Raw genomic sequence first — 27,891 nt, 5'->3', positions numbered from 1 at the left:
AGACCAACCCCACCTCGTTACAGCCTCCTTTAAGGTATCTGTAGAGAGCAATAAGGTCGCCCTGAGCCTCCTGAGCCTCCTTTTCTCCAATAATACATATGGAAGATTATTATATAGAAGGCTGTCAAGTTATGAATATGCTTCTGTGATATTAGTTAAATTAAAATGTTAATGGAGATTTCTATAAAGTAACATATTCCGAAGTTCAACATTCTGAAGGATCCTGCAGATCACAGGTCAAATTCTCCCCAAGAGTAAGCACAGATTAACTAACAAAATTAAACAGTAGTTGCAGATATACATAAGATGGATCAGGAAAGCTTTATTGCATCTTAAAAGTCTCAACGTTATGCCTTTAAAGAAAACACATTACCTTCCCATATTTTTATATGAATTCTAAGGGAGGAAAAATTTATTTATTTTTTAAATTGCCTTTAAACCTGTGACATTCAAATACATTTTACAACCACCAGAGCTGCAAGCTCCAGAGAAAAACAACAATAACAACAGAATTGAATTTGTGAGCTCTGCGTAGACTACCTCAGGTTCTGGAGTTTAGTGTGGAAGAGCAGGTCTTCACACATCCAGAGAAATCTACGAGGTTGGGTCCAGAGCAAAAGGAAATACTGTAGCCTGCAGTGCACCATAGGATGTGTCTACTCTGTTGGGTTTTATCTTGTCCTGACAGATCTGCTGGTGGTGCCCCAGCAGAACACAAGCAGAACACTTTCTGATATGAGTGCTCTGTCACAGGCATGCCCTGGAGCTGGAGGAAAACTTTTGGTCTATGACTTATGCCAGCTCAAGAGCTGTTCCGTTCTTTTGCTATTATTAGTAGCCTGAAGTAACTTCATGGCCTGAAGTTTTCACAGCTGTGTCAGTTATCATAAAGGAGTGATCAATAATTCACTTGAACACATCTTAAGGTGTCACCCTTTCTTGTTAAACCCTATTGTGCATTATTAATTACAGTTCCACAAATCCGTTGCAACAATAAATATTTTCTAATGGCCTGAACACTGCTAGTTTGTCTTCCAAGCTTGTTACCTGCCTGAAATAATGCTTGAAAGACTATTTTTTTTTGTTTGCTCATGATCATTCTATGTGGTAATTGTAACTATTTCCAAATGTGAAATGTCAGGAGCTGCTCAGTCTCTACTCCAGACCTCCACAATGCATTGCTGTATATTAATCCTCATTTAGACCTGTCAAACTTCAACAGAGATGAAAAAGACTTTGAACATATTAATAGGACATGAAGCATTTTACAGTAGCACAATTTCAAGGGATACTTAAACACAAGGAAATGGCTCCATTCTATCTGAGGTTGTACATAGTCCGTCTAAAAAGATGCAAACATGTAGATAATGGAAAAAATCCTACTTGTGATGAAGCACTGACTTCACTTTTCTCAGCTTATGCTTTGACTGTTCACACAACTCATTACATCTGGTAAAACATTAACACCAGTAACACTGGTATATATGAAAATAAATATATTTTTGAACTTTCAGGAAGTATCATGTGCTGGCTGTTTTTAGCCTATCAATTCCTTTCTGGAAACAAGTGAGACTTTTGTTAGAAATCTGTAAGCGTTCTTTGCTGACTCTTTCCTGGAAAGATTTATGCTTTACATGGACAATAAGGATCTGGGGACAGCTCTGAAGAAATGAGTCTCTTAAATAGGCAGAGCACTCTCTGGAAATGGTATCTAGATACATTTTTCTGCTTCTATGCTATCCCACTGTACTTCCTAAACATCCCCCAGACACCAGGAAGTTAACATTTGTGACCCACTGCAACTTATGGAGGTCCTGCTTAAGGGTTGTCTCTTAGAGACCAGCTAGGATAAAATACTGAATAGGAGAGATATGGAGTGAAAACAAATCTAGCACTCATTATTCAGAGTATTGTAACCCATGGATACTGGGCCATCATTTGACAAGAGAACATTGGATTTTCTCACATTCATTTTAATTCACAAGATTTCAACATGTGGAAATAAATCTACAAGGTGCAGAATTTCCCACTGCTGTCAAGAAAAGCTCTTTGTTTATGTGGAATAAAATTGGGCTTCAATATGTTTCTATAATATCAATAATATAACCTTATGCTTTATAAGATCTATTTGAAAGTTGAGTAGGAATCTGGCATCTTGAAGATGCGTGTCTTAAATGAGTTTTTTTGAGTGTTAATACTGTAAATCTCATGACTGTAAAACAAGCAAACAAATATAAACTAAAGGTCATCCTTTGGATGAAAAGCCTGTGATTCCAAGTAATGCCCAAGGACAAATTTCTTGCTTTTGACTGCTCAGTTCAAGACAATTTACTTTTTCTTAATACATCATAACATGGAAAGTCCAGCTCCGCATAAAATGAAAGCAAGCAAATATTCACCTTAAAAATGCTTTTCAGTGAATTTATAAAAGAATTTCCAATGGTTACTGGCCAAAGTTTATAAATTTTCTAGCTTAAAAATAAATTGCACATTGCTTATAAGCATCCACTTATATTGGTTATTAAGATTAATAGTGAAATAATACCTATTGCATATACAGACATATATTTTTAAATATGCATCCTGATTTCAACAGCGTAACATCAGCAACAATTATTATGAAGGCAGTCTCCAGATGGTGTTGGTATAGTGTTTTGCTTTCTTAGCACACAAGCAAGATTTTAAGTCTCAGAAGAGAACCCTGTATGTATCATCATGCTCAAAAGCAAATAATTTCATTTGCTCCCCCTTGTTGTTGTTTTGTTTGTTTGGTTGTTTGTTTGGTTGTTGTTTTTTTGCTTTTAATTGAAGACAGAGTATCTTGTAGAGACCCAGTCATTGGCTCACAAGTTTGAAGGGATTGCTGGTGAGTTGTCCGAGGCTCCCTCTTTTCAGTATGTTAGTGTAAAAAATACCTTCAGCACATGCTGTATGCATATAAGTGGCAAATGACCATGTATCAAACTTCTAATTTATGTCACTTAATTCTCACACAGAAAACACTGGAAACTTGTAGCTGCCCAGCAAAGGGCCTGTAATATAATATTCCATTAACAGAGTTGATGACCTAAAAGATGTAATGACCTTTCAACCATTACATACACTTAGGCATATCCATAATTGTATTTAATCACTATTACTTCACTCTTCTCAAGCCCATCTTTCTTTCTGCTATACAGAAAAAAGTTTTCCCATCTCTTAACACAGGATGCATTGTCATATATTTTAAACCAAAAAGGACTATAACCACCATCTAAGCTCATTGTCCGGTTAATCTAGACAATGAAAATTACACAGTGATTCCTGCCTTGATCTCAGCAACAGTCAAATGACAGCAAGGTATCACAGATAATTTCCCAAGACAATGCTCATTCCAAAGATCTCTAGATGTTATTTTTGCTGCTGCAATATGGGGATAAGGTGAAAATGAACATGAGAGAGATGCTTGCTCACTCCCTTCTGAAGACATCAATTCACTCACTCGCTCTAGACTGAGAGCAAGTATTTGGAAATTCATTGATCTGAATTATTTTTGAAGAAGTGACCTAGTGATGAAAACTTCTGTGCTTACTCATATTACTTTATTTTGAACAATGCTACACCAAGAAGAATCAAGGTTTTCTTAAGAACACATAAATGAATAATATTAGCAGTGAAGTGTCAATAAATTAAGTCATAGCTGTACCAATTAGCATGGTACATGCTAATTGTACCAGATTTCTGCTTTTATCTGTAGAATAGTTGAGATGTTAAACAGAAAAAAAAAAAAAAAAAAGTTTGGCCTTACTATATTCCTCTCTTAGTGCTTCATATAATAATGTTATATTGAACTTGATGTTACTTATGGTAACACAGCAGAAATGAAATGAACACCCCTATTCTTTTTTGTCAGAAATGTGTCACCTGACCCATATTTTGACAGACCTAGTTTGATAGCATACCTATTCAAAGGCATCTGTGAAGAGCATCAACACACTGCCAGTGAACACTGCCCAGAACATCAGAGTTTATGCCCTACTGAAAACTTTGTGTTAGAGGTAATTCAAGGTGGTCCACTGGGAATAAGCTCACATTTATTACCATAGGTCAAGGTTATTAAAGCTCAGTAATCTGTTGGAAAGGTTGCTTAATATCAAATAATCTGAATAGAAATGTATCTGATTTTAAGCTGATGAAAAAATATTTTCTCTAAGGATGTATGCATGTGTATAGACACACACACATGTTCTAAGGCATCTCACACATGCACAAACACACTGAGATTCTGGCTTTTATCAGCCTGCCTTGGTTTTCAGTGATAGTGACGAAAATACAGATATGATTCATTTTAGACAATACTTTGAGTGGTTTTCGCCTAGTCATATTTATATAGAGACAGTCCAATAAAAACCACCATCACTACCAACAAACACTTCATTGACAAACTGAAATCATTATCAACATTAAAGTCTAATAAAAATGATTATTTCTATACAGGTGGCCTTTCATCTTTTTCAGTTGCGTGTTCTCTACAGTGACATACTAGATATAAGCACAGGAGCAAAGCAGAGAGATTTCCCTGTACGTTTTAACTAGAGTTCAGCATATATATGCATACTCAGGAAAGCAAATAATCTCTTTGATTATTACTGCAGGTTGCTACATAAAAGGGTTGGTGGAATTTTATTCCTTCAGACATGCTGAAGAAAGTGGAGGAAGAAAAGACATACCGTTCGAGCCAAACTTTGTTTCAAATTTGTGGTGATGTGTAGCCGAAGTTGAATGCAGGTGGTTGACTTGCGAAGACTCTCATGGCTGCCCAAAGTACAATTACTACAATTTGGGGAGAAAAAACAAATGATTGTCTCTACATATCATTTCCCATTTTATTCTACCTCTCTCCTTCTCTTAAAAGCACTTGTGGAATAAATTATCAGTGCAAAGCAGACCAAATAATATAAAAACTGAGCTTGGTATCTACATCTGTGCAAACTGATGGGGTCTGGTCCTAGGTTGATTTCTTGTGAAACGACTTAAGAATCATCTCTTGATTGTAACTTTGACCGTTAAGTTCTGTAACAGAACAGCAATGAAACAGAGAAACAAACTGTATTGTGCTCCCAAATCTTGAGACTGTCAATGTATTCTTCAATCCCAAATTAGTGCAAGTACACCAAGCATGGGATGCATCACTGTAGGATGACTTGCAGCATTTGATACCCATTTTTGAAAATCAAATATTAACCATAAGATTGAAAAATCATATACATTAAGACAGCTGCCCCTTGATTCTCAAAGAAATCAAAGTTTTCATCCTGTGTAACTCACTTAAAGATGGTAAAAGAACCTGTGAGTCAGTCTTCCACTGCCTCAAATCACATGCCAGCTAAGGTCAGACATAGACCTCTACTCTATCAGCTGGAGTGGTTTCCTACAAACTACTCTGCTGGTCAAGGATGCACTAGCTTCCCATAGCGGGGGAGTTCCTTATTCTTATCTGCCTCTTCAGAGCAGCTTCTAACCCACTTATAACTGAGAAGTTGCCAAGAGTGATAATACAGCTTTAGTTTACCACTCAAAATTCTGGATCAAAAATCATTTCAAACTTTACCTTCCTTTTCTTGTTTTAATCATGTGGAATAATGCAAAAATAATTTCAGGTGTTAAGGGAAACATATTTTTACATTAAGAAAAAAAAAATCCTTTGGAATTAATGGCTGTGAAAAATGATACTGATTTTTGCAAAGGCAAGTTCATCTCCAAAACAAGCTAACTCTAGTGCATGTTCAATTAGATTCATGTTGCTTCTTTCAAGTCTCCAGACACAAGAGTGCCAAAAGGGATGTTCCATATTATACAGTCTTATAGTTTGTTTCATAACTCTCTGGGCCATGAAGGAAAGAAAGAGGATTCTTTCAAGTGCTGTGGAAAACTCAGAATTCAGATGTAAACTGTATTTAGGCAGGAGAAACCAAATGAGGTTTAATACATGTAAGAGCAAGTGTAGAGTCCTACACCTAGGAAGGAACAACCTGGACATATCAGTACAGCTGGGGATGACCTGCTGGAGAGGAGATCTGCAGAGAAGGACCTGGGGGGTCCTGGTGGATGACAGGTTGACCATGAGCCAGCACTGTGCCCTTGTGGCCAAGAGGGGCCAATGGGATCCTGCATGCGTGTCCAGCAGGTCAAGGGAGGTGATCCTCCCCCTCTACTCTGCCCTGGTCAGGCCTCACCTGGAGTACTGTGTCCAGTTCTGGGCTCCCCAGTACAAAAAAGACAGGGATCTCCTGGAAGAAGCCCAGTGGAGAGCCACAAGATGATACGGGGCCTGGAGCATCTTCCTTATGAGGAAAGGCTGAGAGACCTGGGTCTCTTCAGCCTGCAGAAAAGAAGACTGAGAGGGATCTCATCAGTGTGTATAAATACTGAAGTGTGGGAGACTGAGGGATTTGGCCAACCCTTTTCAGTGGTTTGTGGGGACAGGACAAGGGATAATGGCCACAAGATAAAGCATGGGAAGTTCCGCACCAACATGAGAAAGAACTTCTTCACAGTGAGGGTGACGGAGCACTGGAGCAGGCTGCCCAGGGAGGTTGTGGAGGTCTCCTTCTCTGGAGATATTCAAGGCCCGTCTGGATGCCTACCAGGGCAGCCTGCTCTAAGAAACCTGCTTTGGCAGGGGGGTTGACCCAATGATCCCTCAAGGTTCCTTCGAACCCTACAATTCTGTGATTCTGTGATTTCTTTCCAACTAAAGAGGTCTTTTGATGGAGTGTCTGAATGTCATGATTTGGCTGGTATAAAGTTAATTTTCTTTACAGGGGCGTCCTATGTTGCTGTGTTTTGGATTTATGATGAAAAGAATGGGGGGGGGGGGGGGGGGGGGGGGTGTAACACACTGATGTTTTAGTTGTTGTAGAGCAGGGCTCACACAGAGCCAAGGACTTTTCTGTGTCTCCTGCTGCCCTGCCAACAGGGAGACTGGGGGTGCACCAGAGGCTGGCAGGTGACCAGGCTGACCGAAGGGACATCCCATACTATACAATGACATGCTCAGCAAGAAAAGCCAGGGTAAAGAATGAAGAATGTTCAGAGTAATGGCATTTGTCTTCCTCGTGAAATGTTCCAATTGATGAGCCCTGCTTTCCTGGAAATGGCTGCCTGCCCATGGAAAGCAATGAATGAATTTCCTGCTTTGCTTTGGTTGCACATATGGCTTCTGCTTTACCCAGTAAGCCACCTTTATCTCTACCCGTGAGTTTTTGCACTTTTACCTTTCTGATGCTCTCCCCCATCCCACCTGGGAAGAGCAAATGAATGGCTGTGTGGGGCTCAGCTGCCTGCTGGGGTTAAACCACAATGCTGAATAAAATTGTCTGGATTTACTTCCCCAAAACTACCCCTGGCCCTGTGAATGACTTAGAGGCAGGACTTGCATCTCGCACAGCAGCAGAAGTCCCTAGCAAAAATGAATAGTTAAATTTAAATAAATATGCTGTACATAATTGCCACTCAGTACAATTACAGGAAATTCATGTATCTCATAAATGTTCTGCACCTACCCTATGCCATAGGTAAGTAAAATACATACTTCCCATTAGAGATCACAAAGGGTATAAGTGTAAATGTGGGATTTTTTTAAAACAGATGTTAAAAGTTACGGAGGAAAAACCCATTTCCATCCTACAGGACAAATATCTAGAAGCAAGATTATTTGATTGTGCTTCCATACATTTGCAAAATTGCTTGTTAAGGACAAAGTCCTTAACATAAGTGAGAGACAGTTAACATCAACACAATCAAATAGTTGTAACTGTTGGAAAGTGTCTCACCAATATGCCTCAACCCTTCTCAAATTCCTTTACAAGCAGAAGCCCAAGTGACCAATTCACATTTTCTGGGACTACACCAACATAAAGATTCTTTTTTGTTGCTCCTCAGCTCACATTTGTGTTGTGTCTACCCAATTTGCTTTTTTTTTTGGCAACTTCTTTCATTCCTAATTTCATCAAATCAAGTCTAACAATAAACTGACTGAAATAATGAATTTTCCTGTGATATTTACATCCTTTAGAACTGCCTCACACCAAAAACTTTTACCCTTATTTACCTATTATTTCTGATCTTTCCCACTTTGACCTACCTTAGGACATAGACACACATCTGTGAGACTTTACTCACTTTTTCCCCAATTCCTCCAGCATGTTTATTCCCCCTGTACTGCCTACTTTACCGAAGTCAATGCTAGGAATTGGAATAGCTATATCAATTTACACTAACAGAACATTCCTTTGTGGTCATAATTTTATACCACAGATGTACAAAAAACATCTTTTACCAGTGTAATTATTCCACATCATCATGCTTCCAGGCAAAAATAGCTACATCAACTGAGGTTTAATTTTGTGGCTATAATTATACTTACGGTAGTGGCTTGCATTAGCTCTGCTGTATCAGGCAGATACTATACATCACCAAATCCTTTATTGACATAGCAGTGTTGCCTGAAACACTGTAGTCAGAGGTACTGACTGTACAGTTGATTTCATGACTGGGTTTTATTTGCACAAATGCAAAATTTTTTTTTTTATAAATATTGTGACACAGCAGACTAGACAAAATGAATGAATGCCACCATAAAATGATGTGGAACCTGTCCTAGACAAAGAGTGAACTACAAGAAATAGATGAGCAGCTTTGTCATGAATTGACAGATGACCTTCTAGCCATACCCAGGCTGAAACACACTACACAGCTTGGACTTTTGCAGACTACTGTTCTATCTGTACTATTGATATAAAAGTAATATAGCCAACTTTGGAGAATAGCATCGTTAATAGTAACTGGTTTACAGTGCTCTGAGCTCTGTAAAGAAAACAAAACAAAACAAAAAGTACATTATTAGCAGCTTTACCCCTATTTTTGCTGAAATACTATGTGGAAAATACAGCTTTGATGAAAGCTCCATGGCAAAAGGCAAAGTGATTGTCTTTAAGAGACAAGGTAATTAATTGGTCAAAGTGATTTGCCTATGGTCCCACAACATATCAGAAGCAGAGAAGGGGAATATCCCTCACTCCCGTGATTCCCTCACTGATAGTTGATTTTGCCTCTCCCCAGCAATGTTCTCTGATGTGCTGTAAGCTCCAAATCCTAATGCAGATCCATCAGACTCTTTTTCTTAAGAAAAAAAAAAAAGACTTAGCTGAGCAGCATCTCTGCATGAGAAACTTAATCTGCAGCGACAAGAGAAAATAAACTTCATTTTTTACAAAGAACATATTCACCCAAAAGGTGCTGGCTTCTAATGATTCCAATCTGCATGAATATAACTCAGCCCACTCTATAATTAATAGCTTAAAATTCACTTTGAGTGAAAACCAATTCTTACTTAGGTCTCAATTCTCAGAGAATATAATTAGCGAGGCAAAAAAAAATGTCATCAATAAGGTTACAGGCAAGCATGTGAGTTTAAATGATAAGCATTTAGATTTTTCTATTCCATACTCCTGCTCACTATGTTAGCTGAACTGCAAAGCAGTAAGGTAACTATGAAAATCACAGAGTGTGGATAGAGTGTAGATGGAATTAAAAATGCGTATGAAATGATATTTTTAAAAAATCTGATACCTTCCAAAAAATAATTAGAAATAAAGCTTACAGCTATCCTTGGACAATATTCCTTTGCTGGGTCTGCATTGCAGCTCTCTCTTTACTAACAACAGTCAGATCAATAAACAAAACAAAACAAAAACAAAAATTGAAATATATTTTCATGTTCTTTGTTTTACTAGGCACTTCAGGATGCTCTGAGGTTCTAGTCTGAAGCTGTAAAGGTAAAAAAAAAAAAAAAAAAAAAAAAAAAATAGATATGTCTTTGGCTTGCTGCTGGCATTGACAACTTGGTAGTTATTTGACCCTAGCTGCTTAACCCCAATATAATTTATTTTTATATGATTTAAAGGCAGAAGTAGAAGTCTTGGATGAAGGGATGACAAGGGGAGGATTTTCAGAAACAGCAGGTACGTCGCCCACCAAAAAAACAAAGATGATTATAAACAGGACAAGTGTAAGGGAGTGGAGACCACACACACAGCTAGGAAATCCAGAGAAGAAAGGTAGAATTAATCTATACTTATGATATGATACTTATGAAAATCAGAAACTTCTGGAAATAGTGGTAAAAATTGATGAGAAAGATTTTCACTCCTCTCTTCTTTTAAGGACAATGATTCTTTTAAAAGTCTCCAGATGCATTTAGACTGAACATGGAGAAAAGGAACTGCAGGAAATGAGTTGGAGAAGATATTAACATATTCTTTACAGTGACGGGGTAGGGAGAAGATGGTAATGGCTACTGATAGCACTCTATCAACACTGTAAGAAAAACCTGTAGGAAAGGGAAGTGTAGGGAAAAAAAGAAAGCCAGCAGGTTGAGGCAAAGCCAGGATTTCTGATCAGTAAATAAAATGACCTTAAAGACCAGAAACCAATGAGGTTCCAAATCAGAATTTCACAAATTGCTTTATAAGTTATGGACTGAACTGCAGCCTATACGCAGGTTTCTGACTTTTTAAAAATGTGGCTGTTTGAAATCTGAACTCACACCTTGTGTGAGTCAGATCACATGTGAATTCAAGGATATCACCATAATAAGGAAATAATGGATGATGAAATCTTGCAGTGCTGAGCATAATAGTCACTAGCACACAAGTATTTGCTCCTCAATTCACAGAAAACTAAATGGATTTTGGAAATCATCAGGCCTTTCAGGTGCTTTTGCAGAAGGCACATTGAGGTGATCATAGGTGATCATTAATACAGTCAATTATAATAGTAAATGAAAGTTTTTGACAGATCTTCACTTGTGTGGTTCACTAAACCACTATTCTGAGAACAATTCACCATGTCACTGTTTTGGTTTCATTTTTTTTATTTTTTTTTGGATTACGATAAAGCAGGAGCAGCACAGTATTAGTTCCCTTTGCTGTCTCATAACTTGGGGAACTTCTACTGGAATTTATCTCTGACTGATTTCCAAGTACTCTGCTAGGGAAGAACTCTACAAAACTATATCAAATTTCTCTGTTAGCAACATAGTGAGGAAAGCAATTTGCACTAAGATAGCCCAAACATAAGAAAAAATTCACCCTGAGGCAACTCCGCAGGCTGTGTTAAGCTACCCAAGGGATGAGTTTGGTCTGGGGTTTCAAATTTCAGACACAGAACTCTGATGAGGAAGCAGGAGAAAGGGAGCTGAAAATACAGCACAGAGTAGAATTACAAACTGCTGAGGCCAGAAGTGCAACTCAATCCTTTCTGCACAGCAGTGAAAGAGCAAAGCAAAGAAGCTGAGGACATTATTGACCTTGTTTCATTGCTAATGAGACATGCAGAGATTCTGCAAATGCAGGAATTTAAGTAATCCACTATTGATGAGTTCTGCTCAACAGTGAAAATAACCCTATTTAGAACATACTGTACACTGTACTGAAATGCACTGAGCTCACCGTCAACACAGACTCATTATTTCCATTTTCTTTGGCAATTAGTATGAAATCAGAAGAGACTTGGGAAAAAAAAAAAAAAAAAAAAAAAAAAAAAAAAAAAAAACAGGAAAAAACAGCAGCCCTGGCACTAGCCTTCTTACATAATCAGATCTATGTACAGATCTATGTACAACCTCTCTGCTCAGTGGTTCCAGTGGTGCAGTGCTTCAGACAGCTCTCTGTATACTGTATATCTGAGAGCTTAAGGAGTGGACTCAAATGTTAAAGTCTCCACCTTCAGTTACAAATTATAATTGACCATAAACATCTTGACCTCTGCACCTGTGTAAGGGCAGAAGTATTCAAGCTATTCAACGACAAAGCTAATTTGCACAGTGTGACACAACTTGCTCTGACAACTACATTACTTTCATTACTGAAGCTGGCTTGCTTTAGGCTAGTTCAGGTAATCTTTACACTATACTGAAAATAAGGTTGCTTCTAAAAGTTTCCCTTTCAATTACAGACATACAGTATTTTAACACTATGTTATGTCTCTAACATATGAGCTGTGACTCCTGCAATAACAGCTTAACATGTTACCACAGAGAATTGCCAGCTTCTCCCCCTCTGCTAAAGTCACCGTTCCTTTAGCAGAAGCTGACATCAAGAGCCTGTGCTTCAAAACAAAACCTGCTCACTTTACACAGAATCACAGAATTTCTAGGTTGGAAGACACCTCAAGATCATCAAGTCCAACCTCTGACCTAACACTAACAAGTCCTCCACTAAACCATATCCCTAAGCTCTACATCTAAACGTCTTTTAAAGACCTCCAGGGATGGTGACTCCACCACTTCCCTGGGCAGCCTGTTCCAATGTCTAACAACCCTTTCGGTAAAGAAGTTCTTCCTAAGATCCAACCTAAAACTCCCCTGGTGCAACTTAAGCCCATTCCCCCTCGTCCTGTCACCAGGCACATGGGAGAATAGACCAACCCCCACCTCGCTACAGCCTCCTTTAAGGTACCTATAGAGAGCGATAAGGCCACCCCTGAGCCTCCTCTTCTCCAGGCTGACATCTGAATTCAAGATGCCAGTGGGTGAGAAAAAACTAGCTGAGTCCAGTAGTGTTTTCAACCACCAGAGTAGTTTACTTGAATGAATATTAATCAAAGCATTTACTTCCTAACTTGTAGACTATATACATTCAGAAAGACCTGTTTGTGTGTATAATATGCTTTTCCTTCAACTTGCAGTCAGTACAAAAGTTTAGCTTCATTTCCTTCACTACTGCTGCAACTGGGTATAAAGAAAAATTACCTGCTAAGCAGCTGTGTTTCATACTGTTTCTCATCTCTTTGCTGTTTTTTCCCTTTGAAGACATGAATACTCTCCTGTGAGACACTGGAATTTAGCAGCATCCTTTTAAAACAGTTGAGAAAGACCAGAGGACAAAGGAATGGAACAAAATATTCAAGGCTTGATGAAGCTCATGTAAAGAAGCCAAGATTTGCATCCTTGCTCTGGACCACACAATAATCTTTGTAGAACATAATGCAAGTGCCATGTGATCCAGGAGTTAAAGAAACAATATGCTCGGTGTTTGGAACATAATGCTCTTACTTTCACCATGGTTCTGGTTACATTGCACATAAGCAGAGGTTGTTACTTGCACAGCTTATATTATGGAATACATAATCAATACCACCTATTAATGAGATACATACTTTTGTAAGAATTCATCAGACCCACAAACACTTAGAAGACATTCTTCTTGGACTGGGTATTGATTTGTGCAACAGAGGATCTCCGCAATTAAGTTGTGAGTAATACAGCCAGCTGTAAATAAAGATAGAAAGAAAAATAGTAGCTTGCTAGAGAATTCCAGGTTATATTCTTGAGAAAAATACGAGAATTTCTTTGTAATTGTTCACTACTGCTGCAGACTAGCTCCATCAAGAGGAATTAGAACAAGCCACATCTGATTTTGCTTAATTTTGCTTTAAATACTCTACTAATCATAGAATATATGTTCATTTATAGGAAACTGGCTGTTTTTTAGGTAGCTGGAATGGAGAGCTGAGCAATTTTTCCAGGTAGGAAGGAAGAGACCAATGGTTAATCTTTTCAAATCTATAAATACTGAGTCATTTTCCTGATCAGTGTTTTGGTACATTTCCCATACGTGAACATGGTCTAATGCAAAAGTTGACCTTTTGCTGCACAAGACACAAGTAGGCTCCAGAATTTTACTTCTCATTGTATCTGTATTTTCTTAGCCATAACGAAGAAGTAAATTAATGTACAAGATATATGCTTTATACAGTCTGCTCTTCAGAAGTACTCCATCATTTTGACAATTTTCTCCAGAACTATTTCAGCTTTTAAAGCCATTTTCTAACCCTTCCAATACACTTCCTCTCTTCCCGTTTCAGAAGAACTGATCAAAAACTAGAAAAGAATAGCTGCATAATCTGGCAGTCAAATTGCAAACGTGTCTGATAAATCCAGTCTTTATAGGTATGCCATGCATACTCCACCACCACTGGTGCTTCAAACCTGAGATAACCCTCTTCAGCAGAAACAGTATCTGACTTTTCAGTGAAAAGTTTTCTTATAGTGTACCAAAATGTTTTCACAGTGCAAGATAAAATCTGAACTTCCTCCAAAATTCTTAGGCAATCTCACTATCAGCAAATCATACTAGAAAAGCATATAAGTAGATTTTTCTTTCAGTATTTCATTTGTGTTGTTTCTTTATTGCTTCAAAATTAACGGCTGCAAGAGCTATTAATACAAGGTTTAAGTAAACTTTTTGACATAAAAATAAACTTTTGGACATAAAAATGGAAACTACCCACAGTTAAATAAATATCTACAAAAATTAAACATGTAATCCACATTTGCATGTTGACTAAATTACACTGCTCCAGATTCAGGCATGAGTTTGAAACTGAGCCTAACCAACCATTTTAATTGGTTTTATTTTTTTTATATTATTATTTATTTATTTATTTTTATTACCAGAGTAACCTAGAAGCAGCCAATTAATGCTGGCAAATCTGGTCCAGAGCTGTTACACCGCTTGGTTTGTTTTAAAACAAACCAAGAAATGCAAAACTATTTCTGAAGGGAAGTTTAAGGGACTGTGATACTGAAAAATCTTCAGAGAACAGCTGACATTTTAAGGGAGACAGAGTTGGTTACTATATATAACTTTGCTTTGTTTTTCTCTAGGGAAAAAGCAGAAGTGTCAACAGATTCAAAAGTTATTTCTGAAAATTTTCATTTTCTTCACAAAGACACTTTTCTTTAGAAAACCATTTTGATTACACAGTTTTTACCAGCTATACTGATATCATGTGTCCAGCCCTTTGACAACTCACTGTCTTAAGTAACTCCTAATAGATGGTTTGACATGTAAACTGCAATACTTGTTTGCTAAATTTACATGCACCAGAGAAAGGAGAATGGTACAGAATTTTGCATTAAAATCATAAGATGCACATTGGTCAAGTCACTCACTGGAAAAAAAAAAAAAAAAGAAACTTGCTAGTATCATTCATAAGCACTCCATAGATCCGTTTTCCTTCCCTTGCTTTGCCAAATGTTTTTTCCATAACTTAACAATTCTTTATGCCCATTATTTTAGATGGGACAAAACACTAAACTCCCCCCCTGCTATGAATGTATCTTGTTGTTTATTAAGCCTGTAAGCAAGTTCATGTTAGGGACTATTTTCTTACATTTCCATCAGTTTTAGCTGTGACTTCTGAAGTATTTCTGTAAATAAAGTTGCACAGACTGACAATCTGAGCAATCTGTAAGGTAAATGATGCTACATGATAAACATTTGCCAGTTGTTAAAACTTCTGCATTACAGGGGATTTCAGTGTCGATCTTTTGACTATCTGACAGAAATGCTGGAAATATTTTCTGTTCCACGTGTCCCAGGACCTTTGGCCCTTCATTTCATGGTATCCAAAAAATAGTGATTCAAGACAATTCAAGTTACTACTTTTCCAGGTTTTCTAGTAACTGTGTAGATGCTCTGAATACAAGTAACCAAATTTGTATGAATAAATGTGGAAACCTTTTCTAAAGTATTTATAAATATATATGTTTTAATATATGCTGACTGACATTCTGTAGAGCTTTGGATTTTCAGCTTTCAACCTGTCAAACAAACTAACACTCACCTTGTTAGAGTCAAGTAATTCCTTGACAATTGAAGAAAAGATTCATACAGAAAAGACTATCATTTAATGAAACAGCACAGGGAGGGGATTATTTTTTCATTTGTTTCATCTCTACATATGTGGATTAAGACATAAAAATTACCAGATCTGTAATCAAAAGTCCTGCCATTCGCCATGGATACAGGATATACTCGGGTAGTGACAGCTTTCCACTAACACTAGTGATCAGGTTGAGAGGGATATCAGGAAGTCCAGTCTAGTCTAGCCTCCTGCCTGAAGGAAGGTCAACACTGAATTCAGACCATCTTGCTCTGGGATATCTCCTGTCAGATCTTGAGAACCTCTAAGGATTCAGACTTCATGGCTTCTGTGGGCAAGCTCTTCCAATTCTCAATTATTCTAATTTGTCCTTATCTCTATCTTGAATTCCTCTGGTTTCATTTTATGAAAATGTACTTCCCCTGACTTGGTCATAACCTTGGTTGCAGAGGAGTCTTAATGACCACACTCTTATGTCTTGGATTTAGCAACAGAGTGAAGGATGTGAAAAGTTCCATGACTAAGTGGTGGATACCCCCTACCTTTTAAATTACGCACAAGCTTAAATTCCTTAAGAATTGAAGTCTAATATTGCCCACTTCTGAAACTGCCAGAATTGGTCCTGGTTGTGATTTAAAAAAGTAGAAATCTACATGTTAGCAAAGTTTGATATGTAGTGTGATTTTAATTTTACTGCAAATATGTTGAATGAATGCACTCAAGATTCATATAAGGTTTACCCTCCAAGTATTTTTCCAGATAACAAATGCATTTTGTTATGATCTCAACAGAATGGAATCATAGAAGGATGTGGATACCTCAATCACTTACCATGTTTTGTAAGAAGCAGAGGATATGGTGAAGAATCTGTCCAAATGCTGATTCTGAATCTTAATTCACCAAGAATATGGTCTGGGAACTTTGTTGTAACACTCCAGATTTTCCCAGTGTTTGTCTTCAAGTCATAAGCAGGATAGGCATTTCTGATTCTGAAAGAGCACGATGAAATTATGCCTAAATAGGTATGCATTATGAGAAAGAAAAACAAAAAATCTACAAGATACTGATAATATTATTTAGAGAAGTATTAGGAATAAAATCCGGTGTAGAAGGTAAAATGTTTTCATACATTAATCAGACAACTACATACAACTTAACATACATATAACTGCATCTTATATATACAATTTATATGTACACGTAATTAAAAAAAAAATCAGTAAAATCTTCATAAATTTCACAAAACCACTGCTAAGTATAACTTCAGTGAAGCCATTAGGAATTTAAACACAAACTTCAGTGTACTGTGAAGAAAACAATTTGAGTACAGCAGAAATGAGTGTTCTCAAATATATGCTTTGATACTTAAAGTTTTAACATAAAGCTAACTGAGAGCACATGCACAAACAGCTGTGACCAGGACAGCTGGTCAAAATGAATACAGGAGGGTGCTTTCTATGCAAAACCTTAAGTCCCTGTCTTCACTCTGCTCTAGGATCCAATCTGAAATATTCGTTACTAAAACCCAGGACATTTATGTAAATGTCTTTAGAGAGCAATAACTGTTATAGTCACTGTGTCCCTCTGATCTTATATACCATTACCTATAAAATAAATTGCCCCTCCTCCTTCCAATTACCAAAGACTTGCAGAAACTAATTTCTCCTGAGGTGCCATTTTCTAATGAACACTAGTCACAGGTATTATGGCTGTCAGCTGAGATTAAACTTGCTCTTAAAGCAAATACACTTTGCAGCTGCAGGTAAGGGTACATATTGTACCAGCTGAAGCTACATTACATTTCACTAATCGGACTGAATATTTTGGCAGCAAAACTCAAACATCCTGTACTAAGCATCCTGCATTCTTTGTTGGTCGTTAGTTCAAGCAGCATTTTGTAGTATATGAGTTGGCAGTGCCTTACACAGTCTCTGACTACAGGATGTTTTGAGCTATGGTTCTCTCACATAAAGTTCTTCATTACTATGCCCTCCTGCCTCAGGGTGGCTACTCAAGTCTCAACAGCACAAACTCTTCTTTTATGCCATATATTTCTATAGCATGAGAAGAAGAAAAAATTGGTGTGGGAGGAAGAAAAGAAAAAGCCTATGCTCCCAAAATTAATAATCCGATGAAGCGGCCCATTTCTTATAATGAAAAGCCATGGGGCATGATGTTTCAGTGGGCTGAGAGGAAATGAGGCTTGACAATACCTCCAGTACATAAGATAGATTTATACTCATAGTAAAAAATCATTATACTACAGAGGCTGCTTTGGTGACCTGTGTAGTTGATGTCAGTCTATTTCTTTTTTGAGCAAGGTACGCATAAAGCTTTCTCCAAGCACCAAATTTCCTCTTGTAACCTATTTCTATAAGAGGGCAAAGATGGCTTAAGACAGAAAACTTCACTACCCGTTTTCCAGCATCAAACTAATGGGTTATGTAGACATGCAGGGCACACATCACATCCTCAACTTACCGACAGGCATTTCAAAACTGAGTAAACCTCATCTTCTTCCCTAACTTCACCTTGTCTATATTTTAAGATAATATGGAGACATAAATTTGCTTTTTATGCCTTTTAGATAAAAATGCATTTGGTTCCAGAGATGCTTATACCACCTATTGTTTTCAAGTGATTAAAGGGCTTCTGGTCTGAGCTGTTAGGCAAAACATGGTCATTCCAGAATTTGGAAAGTTTTGGTCTTCCAAGGCATAGTTGAAGTGCTTCAGAAGTATTACATGAAGAAAATCTCATGCCACGTTCTGCACTGAAACAATTCAACATATGCTGAAAGTACTAACATTTATAGGGATTTGCTACTTCACAGTGCTATGTATTTCTCTGTTTTGCAGAACATATATTTGAAATCAGTAGGAGCTGGAGGAACTTTGCATTTTGTAGCATTGAACCCTGAGATTGTCAGCCTGGCCTCTTCTGATATCAAACTGGCTTTAAGATGTATTCTGAAGCCACCTATGGGTGAGCTTTCACTGTAGTTATGTCCACAGTTGTAAAGGAACATGATAAAGGATTTTGAAAACACTTTTAAAGTTAGGTACGTATACATTGACATGTTGCAATTAGAGACTGATACCTGTACAAACATTACCTGAAGAAAAACAGGCTGGGTTTCTATTTGAGCTACATGTTGGAGCTGCAAGTTTGCATGACAGAGTCTGAATCATACATCTTACTTCTGATGTATAAAACTGACAGTTATTGAGATTGTTTGAGGACTGAAAGGATGCTCATTTGGCAAGACTAAGAGACTAGTTATTAGTAAACTTATGATTTTTTTTTTCTGTTACATTTTATCCTGAGAATACTTTTCTCATTAGATAGAAGGAAAGCAAAGGCTGTTTCTATTTTCCTTTTAAAAGAGTATTTGCCAGTGGTGCATGCTAAAAAAAGATATTTCAAAACAGAAATGTCTCAATACTAAGACAGGAATGTCTTAATACTTAATACTAAACGTTTTTTAACCCTGTAAATAAAATTATTTATTATAAAAAAAAAAAAAAAAGAAAGCTTTTCCTATAATTAGAGTGTTAGAGTGTAAAGTTAAGTGTAGAATGTTTGGACAAAAATCTAATGCTTTTGAGGAAAGCCTATCATGTGGAACATGTGTCTGGTGTTAGTGAAAAAAAGGGGAGGGGTTTAGACTGAGGAACGTGGGGAGAAAAAAAGAAAACTGAGACATATTTGATTAAGTATGTTTTGAAGCTGACCATTTACTCTATGAATGTAAAATATATTTGCTATTATATAATATATAATTATATATATAATTAAATAATATAAAATAATAATTAATATATATATATAATTAAATAATATATATATATAATTTTCCTATGAGGAGCGGCTGAGGGAGCTGGGCTTGTTCAGCCTGGAGAAAAGGAGGCTCAGGGGCGACCTTATCGCTCTTTACAGATACCTTAAAGGAGGCTGTAGCGAGGTGGGGGTTGGTCTGTTCTCCCATGTGCCTGGTGACAGGACGAGGGGGAATGGGCTTAAGTTGCACCAGGGGAGTTTTAGGTTGGATGTTAGGAAGAACTTCTTTACCGAAAGGGTTGTTAGACATTGGAACAGGCTGCCCAGGGAAGTGGTGGAGTCACCATTCCTGGAGGTCTTTAAAAGACATTTAGATGTAGAGCTTAAGGATATGGTTTAGTGGGGACTGTTAGCGTTAGGTCAGAGGTTGGACTCGATGATCTTGAGGTCTCTTCCAACCTAGAAATTCTGTGATTCTGTGATTCTGTGATTAATTCCAGAGCAATATCAAACTGTATTTTTTTCTTTCTTTTAAGAGCAGCAGGCTTGGATGACCTTAAATACTGTCAATTCATTAAAGTCTATTTAAAAAAAAAGAACAAAAAACCCCACAATTTTCCAGCTACTTTTCTGGGGATAAAAGAATATCACCACACACACAAAAAAACACAACAACAAATCCCCAACCCCAACACACATACACATGCATTTGTGCTAACTACTTGATAGTATGATCAGTGAATGTCTACAAAGGGGAATGAAGCTACACAGTCTATAAATATGTATTTCTTAGTGGTGTTAGATTTCAACACAATTTTTCTGACAAAATTAAGAAAGTAAAAAACAAAAGAAAACAAAGCAAGAAAACAAACAAACAAAAAACCACACATGCACAAGTTCTATCCCATTAAGCCACACTATTAACTTGAAACTGTAAACAATAATTAAAGGAATTTTTGTTGCTTGCTAAACCTAATACCTCATCAGGATATTATATAGTAAAATTCTGTTCTCAGTCAATCAGTTCTCCGAGTTCTTTTTTCCTGCTCTGAGCTATGTAAGGATTGATATTGTCCAAGTAAATGACAAAATAGATTTTAAGTTTCACACACATTAACACTAAGGATGTACTTATCATTGATAAAGGTGACAAAAAAGGCAGAAAATATTATTGGAATTATTATTTTGTGGATTTTAATCTTTAAACCAAAATTAGCAGTGTTCCTGCATTTAAGCTGATACCAGAATTAAGACACTGTTCAGGAATGAAGGGATAACCAATCCAATTAATATAAATAAGTGAAATGTCACAGTTGGCTGAATAATTTTTTTTTTCTATACTTACTCCTCCACTGCATTGCAAAAAGCAACCGTGTTTTCATTACTCCCTTGATTTGCTTCAACCAGCTGGATAGACCAACCTGTAACCTAAAAATACCAAAAAGAGACCAAAAGACAATTATTTAGACAACATACATATAAGGAACGTAAGACTAAACTTGCATTTGGTTTCATGAGAATGAAGTTTTGTATCTTATCATCCCTCCCCTGATTTAGTGGAGTGCCAAATAAACACAAATAACACCATTTGACTGCACTTTTAATGTTTTCAGAGATAAAATAGAAAGTCACAAAGCATCAGCTGCCCAGGTTTTAATGATTTTTTTTCCTCCTTGAAGAAAATAAAGATTTCCAAGGCTTAAAATAAAGCTTATGCTGATGTGAATTTTATTTCTTTTTCTGTCTTTCTGCCCCTAATGGAAGCTCAGGATTTCGTCAAGCTCTATAAACGTTTCAGGTAAGTCCCCAAGAAAGACAGGAAGCTAGTGTATTCTTTCTGAAGATGAAAAATCCCCTGATGCTTTCCCTGAAGTTGGTCTGAGCTGCTTTTTTTTTGGGTAGAAGTATCCCCTTGTGTGCTTGCTGTACTACCCTTCCATCAGAACATAACCCCCAGGAGACTGTGTAATACTGCTACATCTGCATGCCCTTCCTACTGTTGTACGTACAGACATATGGACTCAAGGCTCAACAAAGACATCAACCTTTAAACCCCTTCAGAAAGAGAAGCAAATAATGCCATGGCACAGAAGTAGAAACAGATATAGTGAAAGATGTATTTTCTCATTTTAATAACATCAGTGAATTATACAAAATTATTTGGTTATTATTAATTTATATAACCTTACAATTACACCCTTCCCCACCCCCCCTCCACCCCCTTTTTTTTTCTTCTTCTGGAGAAGGAAAATTTTAATTACAGTAAAAAATGGGATGAGTATAAAATATGAAAGACCTGTGGGGAGCTGACTAGTGAGGAGACCACAGCTACGGAACTGAATGCTCAGAAGTTACAAACCCTTAATAGGTGCTGTCAGTCTTGAAAATATTAGATACAATGAGTCCCGTTAACCACATTAACCATCCTGACGCTCTCCTGCAGGAGACAGAAGTGAAAACAGAAGCTCTCTTCCTCTCTGTACCTTTGCTGGCAGCATTTCTGAGTGAATCCTAAAGGCAAGCATATCCTGCTTTGACTAGCAGTAGTCTACACAGAGGGAATTGATATACCATTGCTAACTAACTCAAATCAGTTCTGGGGGCAAAGGTATATACAGACACAGTTCTGTATTGGGTTTATGTGGCAAGGTTCTGGTAGCAGGGGGGCTGCAGGGGGGCTGCCTCTGTGAGCAGAGCCCAGCAGCTTCAGCCAGCTCCAAAAGGACCCGCTGCTGGCCAGAGTCAGGGAGAGATGCTGGTTAGGCCTCTGGGAGAGCAGATTTAAGAAAGAGAAAAACAAACAAACAGCAGCAACAACAACAACAAAAAACAAACAAACAAACAAACAAACAAACAAAAACCTGCACAGTAGCACCTGGGAGAAAGGAGCTTGTTTTGCCTGTGACAGTAATTGGTGAGCGATCTTCCCTGTCTTTATTTCAACCCTTGAGCCCTTTTTCATTGTAGTTTCTCCCCCTCTTCCTTCAAGAAGGGAGACTGAGAGAGCAGTTGTAGTAGAGTTTAGCTAGCCATCAGTGTGAAACTTGTACAAGTTACAACTGATGAATCATGTGGGTGAGAGGTAAAAGAAATTTATTTTTGTCATTTCTGTTTTCAGTGTCCAGAAACTTTAATTTCTTCCCATTGCATATAAAGGGATCATATTAATTACATGATGTGTTGGGTCTGTCTGGGATGGAGTCACCTTTCCCTGCAGCAGCCCACACAGTGCTGTGCTCTGCACTCGTAGATAGAACAGCACTGATATCACTCCAGTGTGGTGTGTATTGCTGCATAGTACTGGCACAGCATCAGGACTCCTTCCAAGCCCCCAAGAGACAGCAGGCTGGGGGTGGGCAAGTGATGGGGAAGGGACATCACTAGGGCAGCTGACCTAAACCAACCAGAGGGATATTCCGTAACACCTGATGTCACACTCAGCAATAAAAAGAGGAGCTCTTGTGGGGGAGGGTGCTGTCCTCCTAACAACTGCTATGCATTTTGAGGCCATGCTTCCCAGGACGTGGCCAAACATCTCTTGTTGATGGGAATTAGATAATAACTTTTTCTTTCTTTCTTTCTTTCTTTCTTTCTTTCTTTCTTTCTTTTTTTCTTTCTTTCTTTCTTCTCTTTCTTTCTTCTTTCTTTCTTTTCTTTCTTTCTTTCTTTCTTTCTTCTTCTTTCTTTCTTTCTTTCCTTTTCTTTCTTTCTTTCTTTCTTCTTTCTTCTTCTTCCTTCCTTCCTTCCTTCCTTCCTTCCTTCCTTCCTTCCTTCCTTCCTTCCTTCCTTCCTTCCTTCCTTCCTTCCTTCCTTCCTTTCTTTTCTTTCTTTCTTTCTTTCTTTCTTTTTCTTTCTTTCTTTCTTTCTCTTTCTTCTTCTCTTTTTCTTTCTTTCTTTCTTTCTTTTCTTTCTTTTTCTTCTTTCTTTCTTTCTTTCTTTCTTCTTTCTTCTTTCTTTCTTTCTTTCTTCACTGTGCTTCTCTGCAGCCTTATTGTTTCGTTTGTTTCTTTTTCTCCCCATTCTCTTTCCCTTTAATTAAATCATTCTCATCTCAAGCCTCGAGCTCTTTGTGTTGTATTTTCTCCCCTTTCCTCTTTGAGGAGGGTGGGAGTGAGAGAGTGGTTGTGGTGGAGCTTGGCTGCCCACCTGAGTAAAACACATGATCATATTATTTTTCCATAGGACTCTGGTCTCCACTCAATGCAGAGATGTGAAAATGTACAGTGAATGAACAGGTAATTGCAGAAGAGAACTGATGATAACAGGGATAAAGTAACAGAGTGCATCCCTGGAGAACTGGGATCTTACCTTTCACTCATCCATAGATTTCTAACATCATACTAGTGAAGTCACCTGAACCATCCTTCCTAAACACGAACACTAATTGTGCGTGTACTCCTCATTTCTGAAGTCCCCAAACTGAAATTGTGAAGTTTGGTGTGATGGCTGGACTTCTATGAAATGAGCATTGCTAGTTATCCTGTAAACATTAGATACTAAATAACTTAAGTGGCCAAATCTACGGGATACTTTCAAGGTTGTCCTTTTTGCTTTCTTTCTAGTATGGAAAAAATAAAAAATAAAAATATTCTCACAGAGAATATATAAAAACAATTTCTTCGGTGTTTTTGAATATCTTGACTTGGTGGTGACAGGGCCACAGAAAATTAATGATGGTTTTATTACATAGGACATATTTCAAATAACATGCATTAAAACAAACAAACAAACAACAACAACAACAACAACAAAAAACTAGGGCCATACAACTACATCCAAGAGCTAAGGGTCAGATTAATAGTAAAATTTCAGTAGTATGAATATTTCAGCTTGTGTACTTATGACCTATCTCAATACTAAACTCCATGTTTCAGCATCCTTTTCATTTCAGGTCCATCCTCAGCCCTAGTTCTCAATTCCTACATGTATTATTCAAATGCATCATTCACATGTCCTGGACTTCACAGATTGGAACTGTACTCATTCACTTTCTGTGAACAAATTGTGGTGCTCCACTTTGCCACCATTCTGACAGTCTTACTCAGCATTTACCCTGTTCCTCTGCACCCATTCTTAACCTCTCCGAAGTTCCCAGAGCAGTAGCAATGGTTTACCTCTTCCCAGACTTTTTTACACTTTCCTCTCTCATTCTTTTTTTTCTTTTTTCACCTACTTTCTCTTTCTTACCATCTCAAGGTTCAGTTGCCAGCCCCTTGCCTTGGCTCTCTTTCTGTCCTGATATGGTTGCTTCTCTCTGAAAGAATTCCTGTGACCACACTGATTTTTCTGCTACAAATCAATTCTCTCCTCTTTCCCATTTCTTCCTCTTCTAGCTAAACAGCTCAAACACTTCCCTGACTTAATCAAATCCTCCCACACATTCAATTGTAGTCGCCCTTGACGCACTTCTCTCTCTCCTCTTCCCTCCCCTATAATTCTCTCCTACTCCTTTAGAAGTATTTGTGCCTGTTCTTATATGCCCGATTCCTCTAGCACCTCTTCATCCCATACCACAATTTAATCTCTTCCTGCTTGTTTGAATCCCACTATTTTATACTTTTCTCCTGAGAAGTCTTGTTGTTCTTTTTATCATGATGTCAAGAATGCTTTGGTTTTCCTATTGTAAATAGAAAACAAACAAACAAACAAACAAAAACAAACAAACAAAAACAGACCTTTGTCTCTCCACCCATAATCTCCTACTCCTGCTTCCTGTATTCATCACTGAACTCCAAAATGTGGTGTCTAGGATTACTGTTAAGAGTTCCTATCCTCAGATACTCCCCCTTTTCCCCTCCCCCAACATACACACACACACTCCCCATCTCTCTAGGACGACATATGTTTACTTCTGTAGTTCTCCCTATTCGCAGGAAGAGAAACAAGTCAATCTAATGTCTCTTCCCCTTTGCTTTATGATACTGTGATCACTGGGAGTTAAAAGCAGAAGGTGAACCTAAATTGTCTTTTAACATTCATGGTGCTAATGTATCCTGTAGGCTATTTCAGGATTCCTGTAATGATTCAGAATACTAACAAGGACTAGAGGAAAGGGAGGATTTATCATTTTCTTTTTCCTTCTCTATGTCAGGATTTTGAAAGAAGGAAAATGAGGAGAGATACAACATCAGAGAGTCATGGGAGTCCCAGAAGACATCATTATTAAAAACAGCAGAGCCACAAATAGAGCTATGAACACCTGATAGAAGGAGGGAAAAAAAATAATTTGCTTCAGAAAGACAAGTAAAGGCTGAGTGTCACAGGGACCAGCTTCCACGGTTATAGTAGATGTATATTCTTTTGGAAAACAATTATACACACACATACATGTATAAGCGTATGCAGCACATAGTGAAGGCAGGACATACATTGTCTCATCTCTCAGGATCAGGATAGATCAGTCAAACTAGACAGACAATCTGGCTCAACTGAAAAACGCATTCATCAAAATATATTGTTATTTTGAATCTCAGGTTTCATATCAGGTTATACAGATTTATTCTCTCTCTTTCAAACACATCTTACTTCACTTTTCTGTACTCATCCCTCTGTGGTACTTTTATGGCTCAATGAGCCAAATAATTCTAATGGTGCAAAAGCAGATTACAGATTATATTTTGAAATACTGATGAATTCTAGACCATAATCTAGATTCTATTCTGGTGTAAAATGACAAGTTTCCATTAGAGTTAGTAGAGATACTTCATTTTATACCAGGTGAGGAATTAGAGGTATTACTTTAAAATGAAATGAAGTCTGTTTTTAATAGGTAGATTGCAGAAATGTGTTGACTCTTAGTATAAATTGGGTGAAACATAAAACAGGGAGGACACAGATTCTACCAGTATAAAATTCTCATTAGCTAGACAGAATAGGTGCCTTCCCTTCAGAAGTTATTTTTTATGGTCTGCTGGGTTCTCCTCTGATATTACAATCAAAGGAAGAAGATGCTCAGATTTTTTCATGCTGCATAAAAATCTCTTGAATAATCAAGTACTGTTTGTTTGAGAGCATCGTACTTGTAAACACTGTGGGAAATTCTGACTGCCAAGAAGTCAAAAGTTACACAATTATTAGAAAATACACCTGAGACTTCCCTGCATCTCTATTTTAGGAAGTAATGAAGACCAAATTAGAACTGAATAAGAAGTCTCACATTTACCTTTGGCCAGCTGAATTGTAACACAGGTGACAAGAGCTCTCTACAGGACCAAAAGCTTTTTCTTCCCTCAAAGCATAAATAGTTTTCTTTTTCACCAGGTGTTAAAATGAAGTGCTTCTAATACATGCTGCATCAGTATGAGTGAATATGCAAAGTGCAAGGACACAGGCAATAAAGATCAAGAACTTTAAACACTTAATGTCAGAAAATTTACATACCTCTCTGTCATGTCCAGAGCTGCTGGGCCAAGTAGGTCCTATGCTGTATCTATTGGAATTGTTGATTAAATAACCCTCCCCATTTCTGCTTTCTTCTCTCACTTGTGCAAATGGGTAGTTGTCTAAGAAAATAGGACGTTGAGCATCTACATCGTCAAAACCTATCTGAAAATATGTGTTGCCTCTCTCCACATTTGAATCAAACGCGTTTGGGACTGTAGTTACACGATTCCCTCTGAAGATTTCTCTCTCTTGACTATAAGGGTAGGAAACCACCAGAGAGAAGTTTCTGTCATCAGACAGTAAAGAAGACTTGAAACCAATCGCTGGTGACACTGTGCCTTGTTGCCAATGAGATACTGGATTTGCAGGGTGAACTTCATCATAAGCAACCGGAGGATGACCACAGAAATGCTTCTCTGGCACATTCAGACCAAAGTTGTCTGATGTGAAAAAATGTTCTTCATGATGATGTGAATGTGATGAACCATAAAAAAAAATTCGTTGCTGACTTCATCAGCTATTTGATCAAATCCTAGGTGGATGTCTCCATTAGAATCAGAATGGTACACTGGATAAGGTGCTTGGTCCCCAGTGTGTCCTTCATGATATTCATCATATAAGAAAGGAACCCTTCCAAAATATGCCATAGCTGATTTTTATCTTCAGTCTTATTCCTCAAAGAACTTTTACAATATTTCCAGGGTCAAAAGAGTATTGTTCATAACTGCAGCTACATACCCCCACTGAAATAAAGCATAGAATAAAAGTTAAACAAACAAACAAAAAGATCTGTTATAAAAAAAAAAAAAGCTGTATACTTGCATATATATATAAAAATATAAAGAAATAGATAGATAAAAAAAAAATAATAAATATAGTGGTTTCTCCAAAGAGTGTGAAGATTTTATTCATCCAGAGCGTGAGTACTCTTTTTCTTGGTCCTCATTTCCAGGTGCCCTTAAAATTAATTTAATTTTTTTATTTCCTGGACTCATAAATAATATCAACAGGATGCCT

General features: G+C 37.5%; 1 protein-coding gene across 1 annotated transcript in view; it reads right to left on the bottom strand.

Annotated features, from left to right (window-relative positions):
- PIK3C2G (phosphatidylinositol-4-phosphate 3-kinase catalytic subunit type 2 gamma) overlaps positions 1–27,521 on the bottom strand; it is a 209,369-nt gene extending 181,848 nt beyond the window's left edge. Inside the window, 6 exon segments of the mRNA XM_032208221.1 lie at positions 4,710–4,812; positions 13,201–13,312; positions 16,543–16,700; positions 20,837–20,919; positions 26,872–27,371; positions 27,374–27,521. Of these exon segments, the coding sequence (XP_032064112.1) occupies positions 4,710–4,812; positions 13,201–13,312; positions 16,543–16,700; positions 20,837–20,919; positions 26,872–27,371; positions 27,374–27,521 (1,104 nt within the window).
- Between the last annotated feature and the right edge of the window lie 370 nt (positions 27,522–27,891).

This window comes from Aythya fuligula, chromosome 1, assembly GCF_009819795.1.
Source record: "Aythya fuligula isolate bAytFul2 chromosome 1, bAytFul2.pri, whole genome shotgun sequence".
NCBI lineage: Eukaryota > Metazoa > Chordata > Aves > Anseriformes > Anatidae > Aythya > Aythya fuligula.
This window is presented reverse-complemented; position numbering and strand designations above follow the sequence as displayed.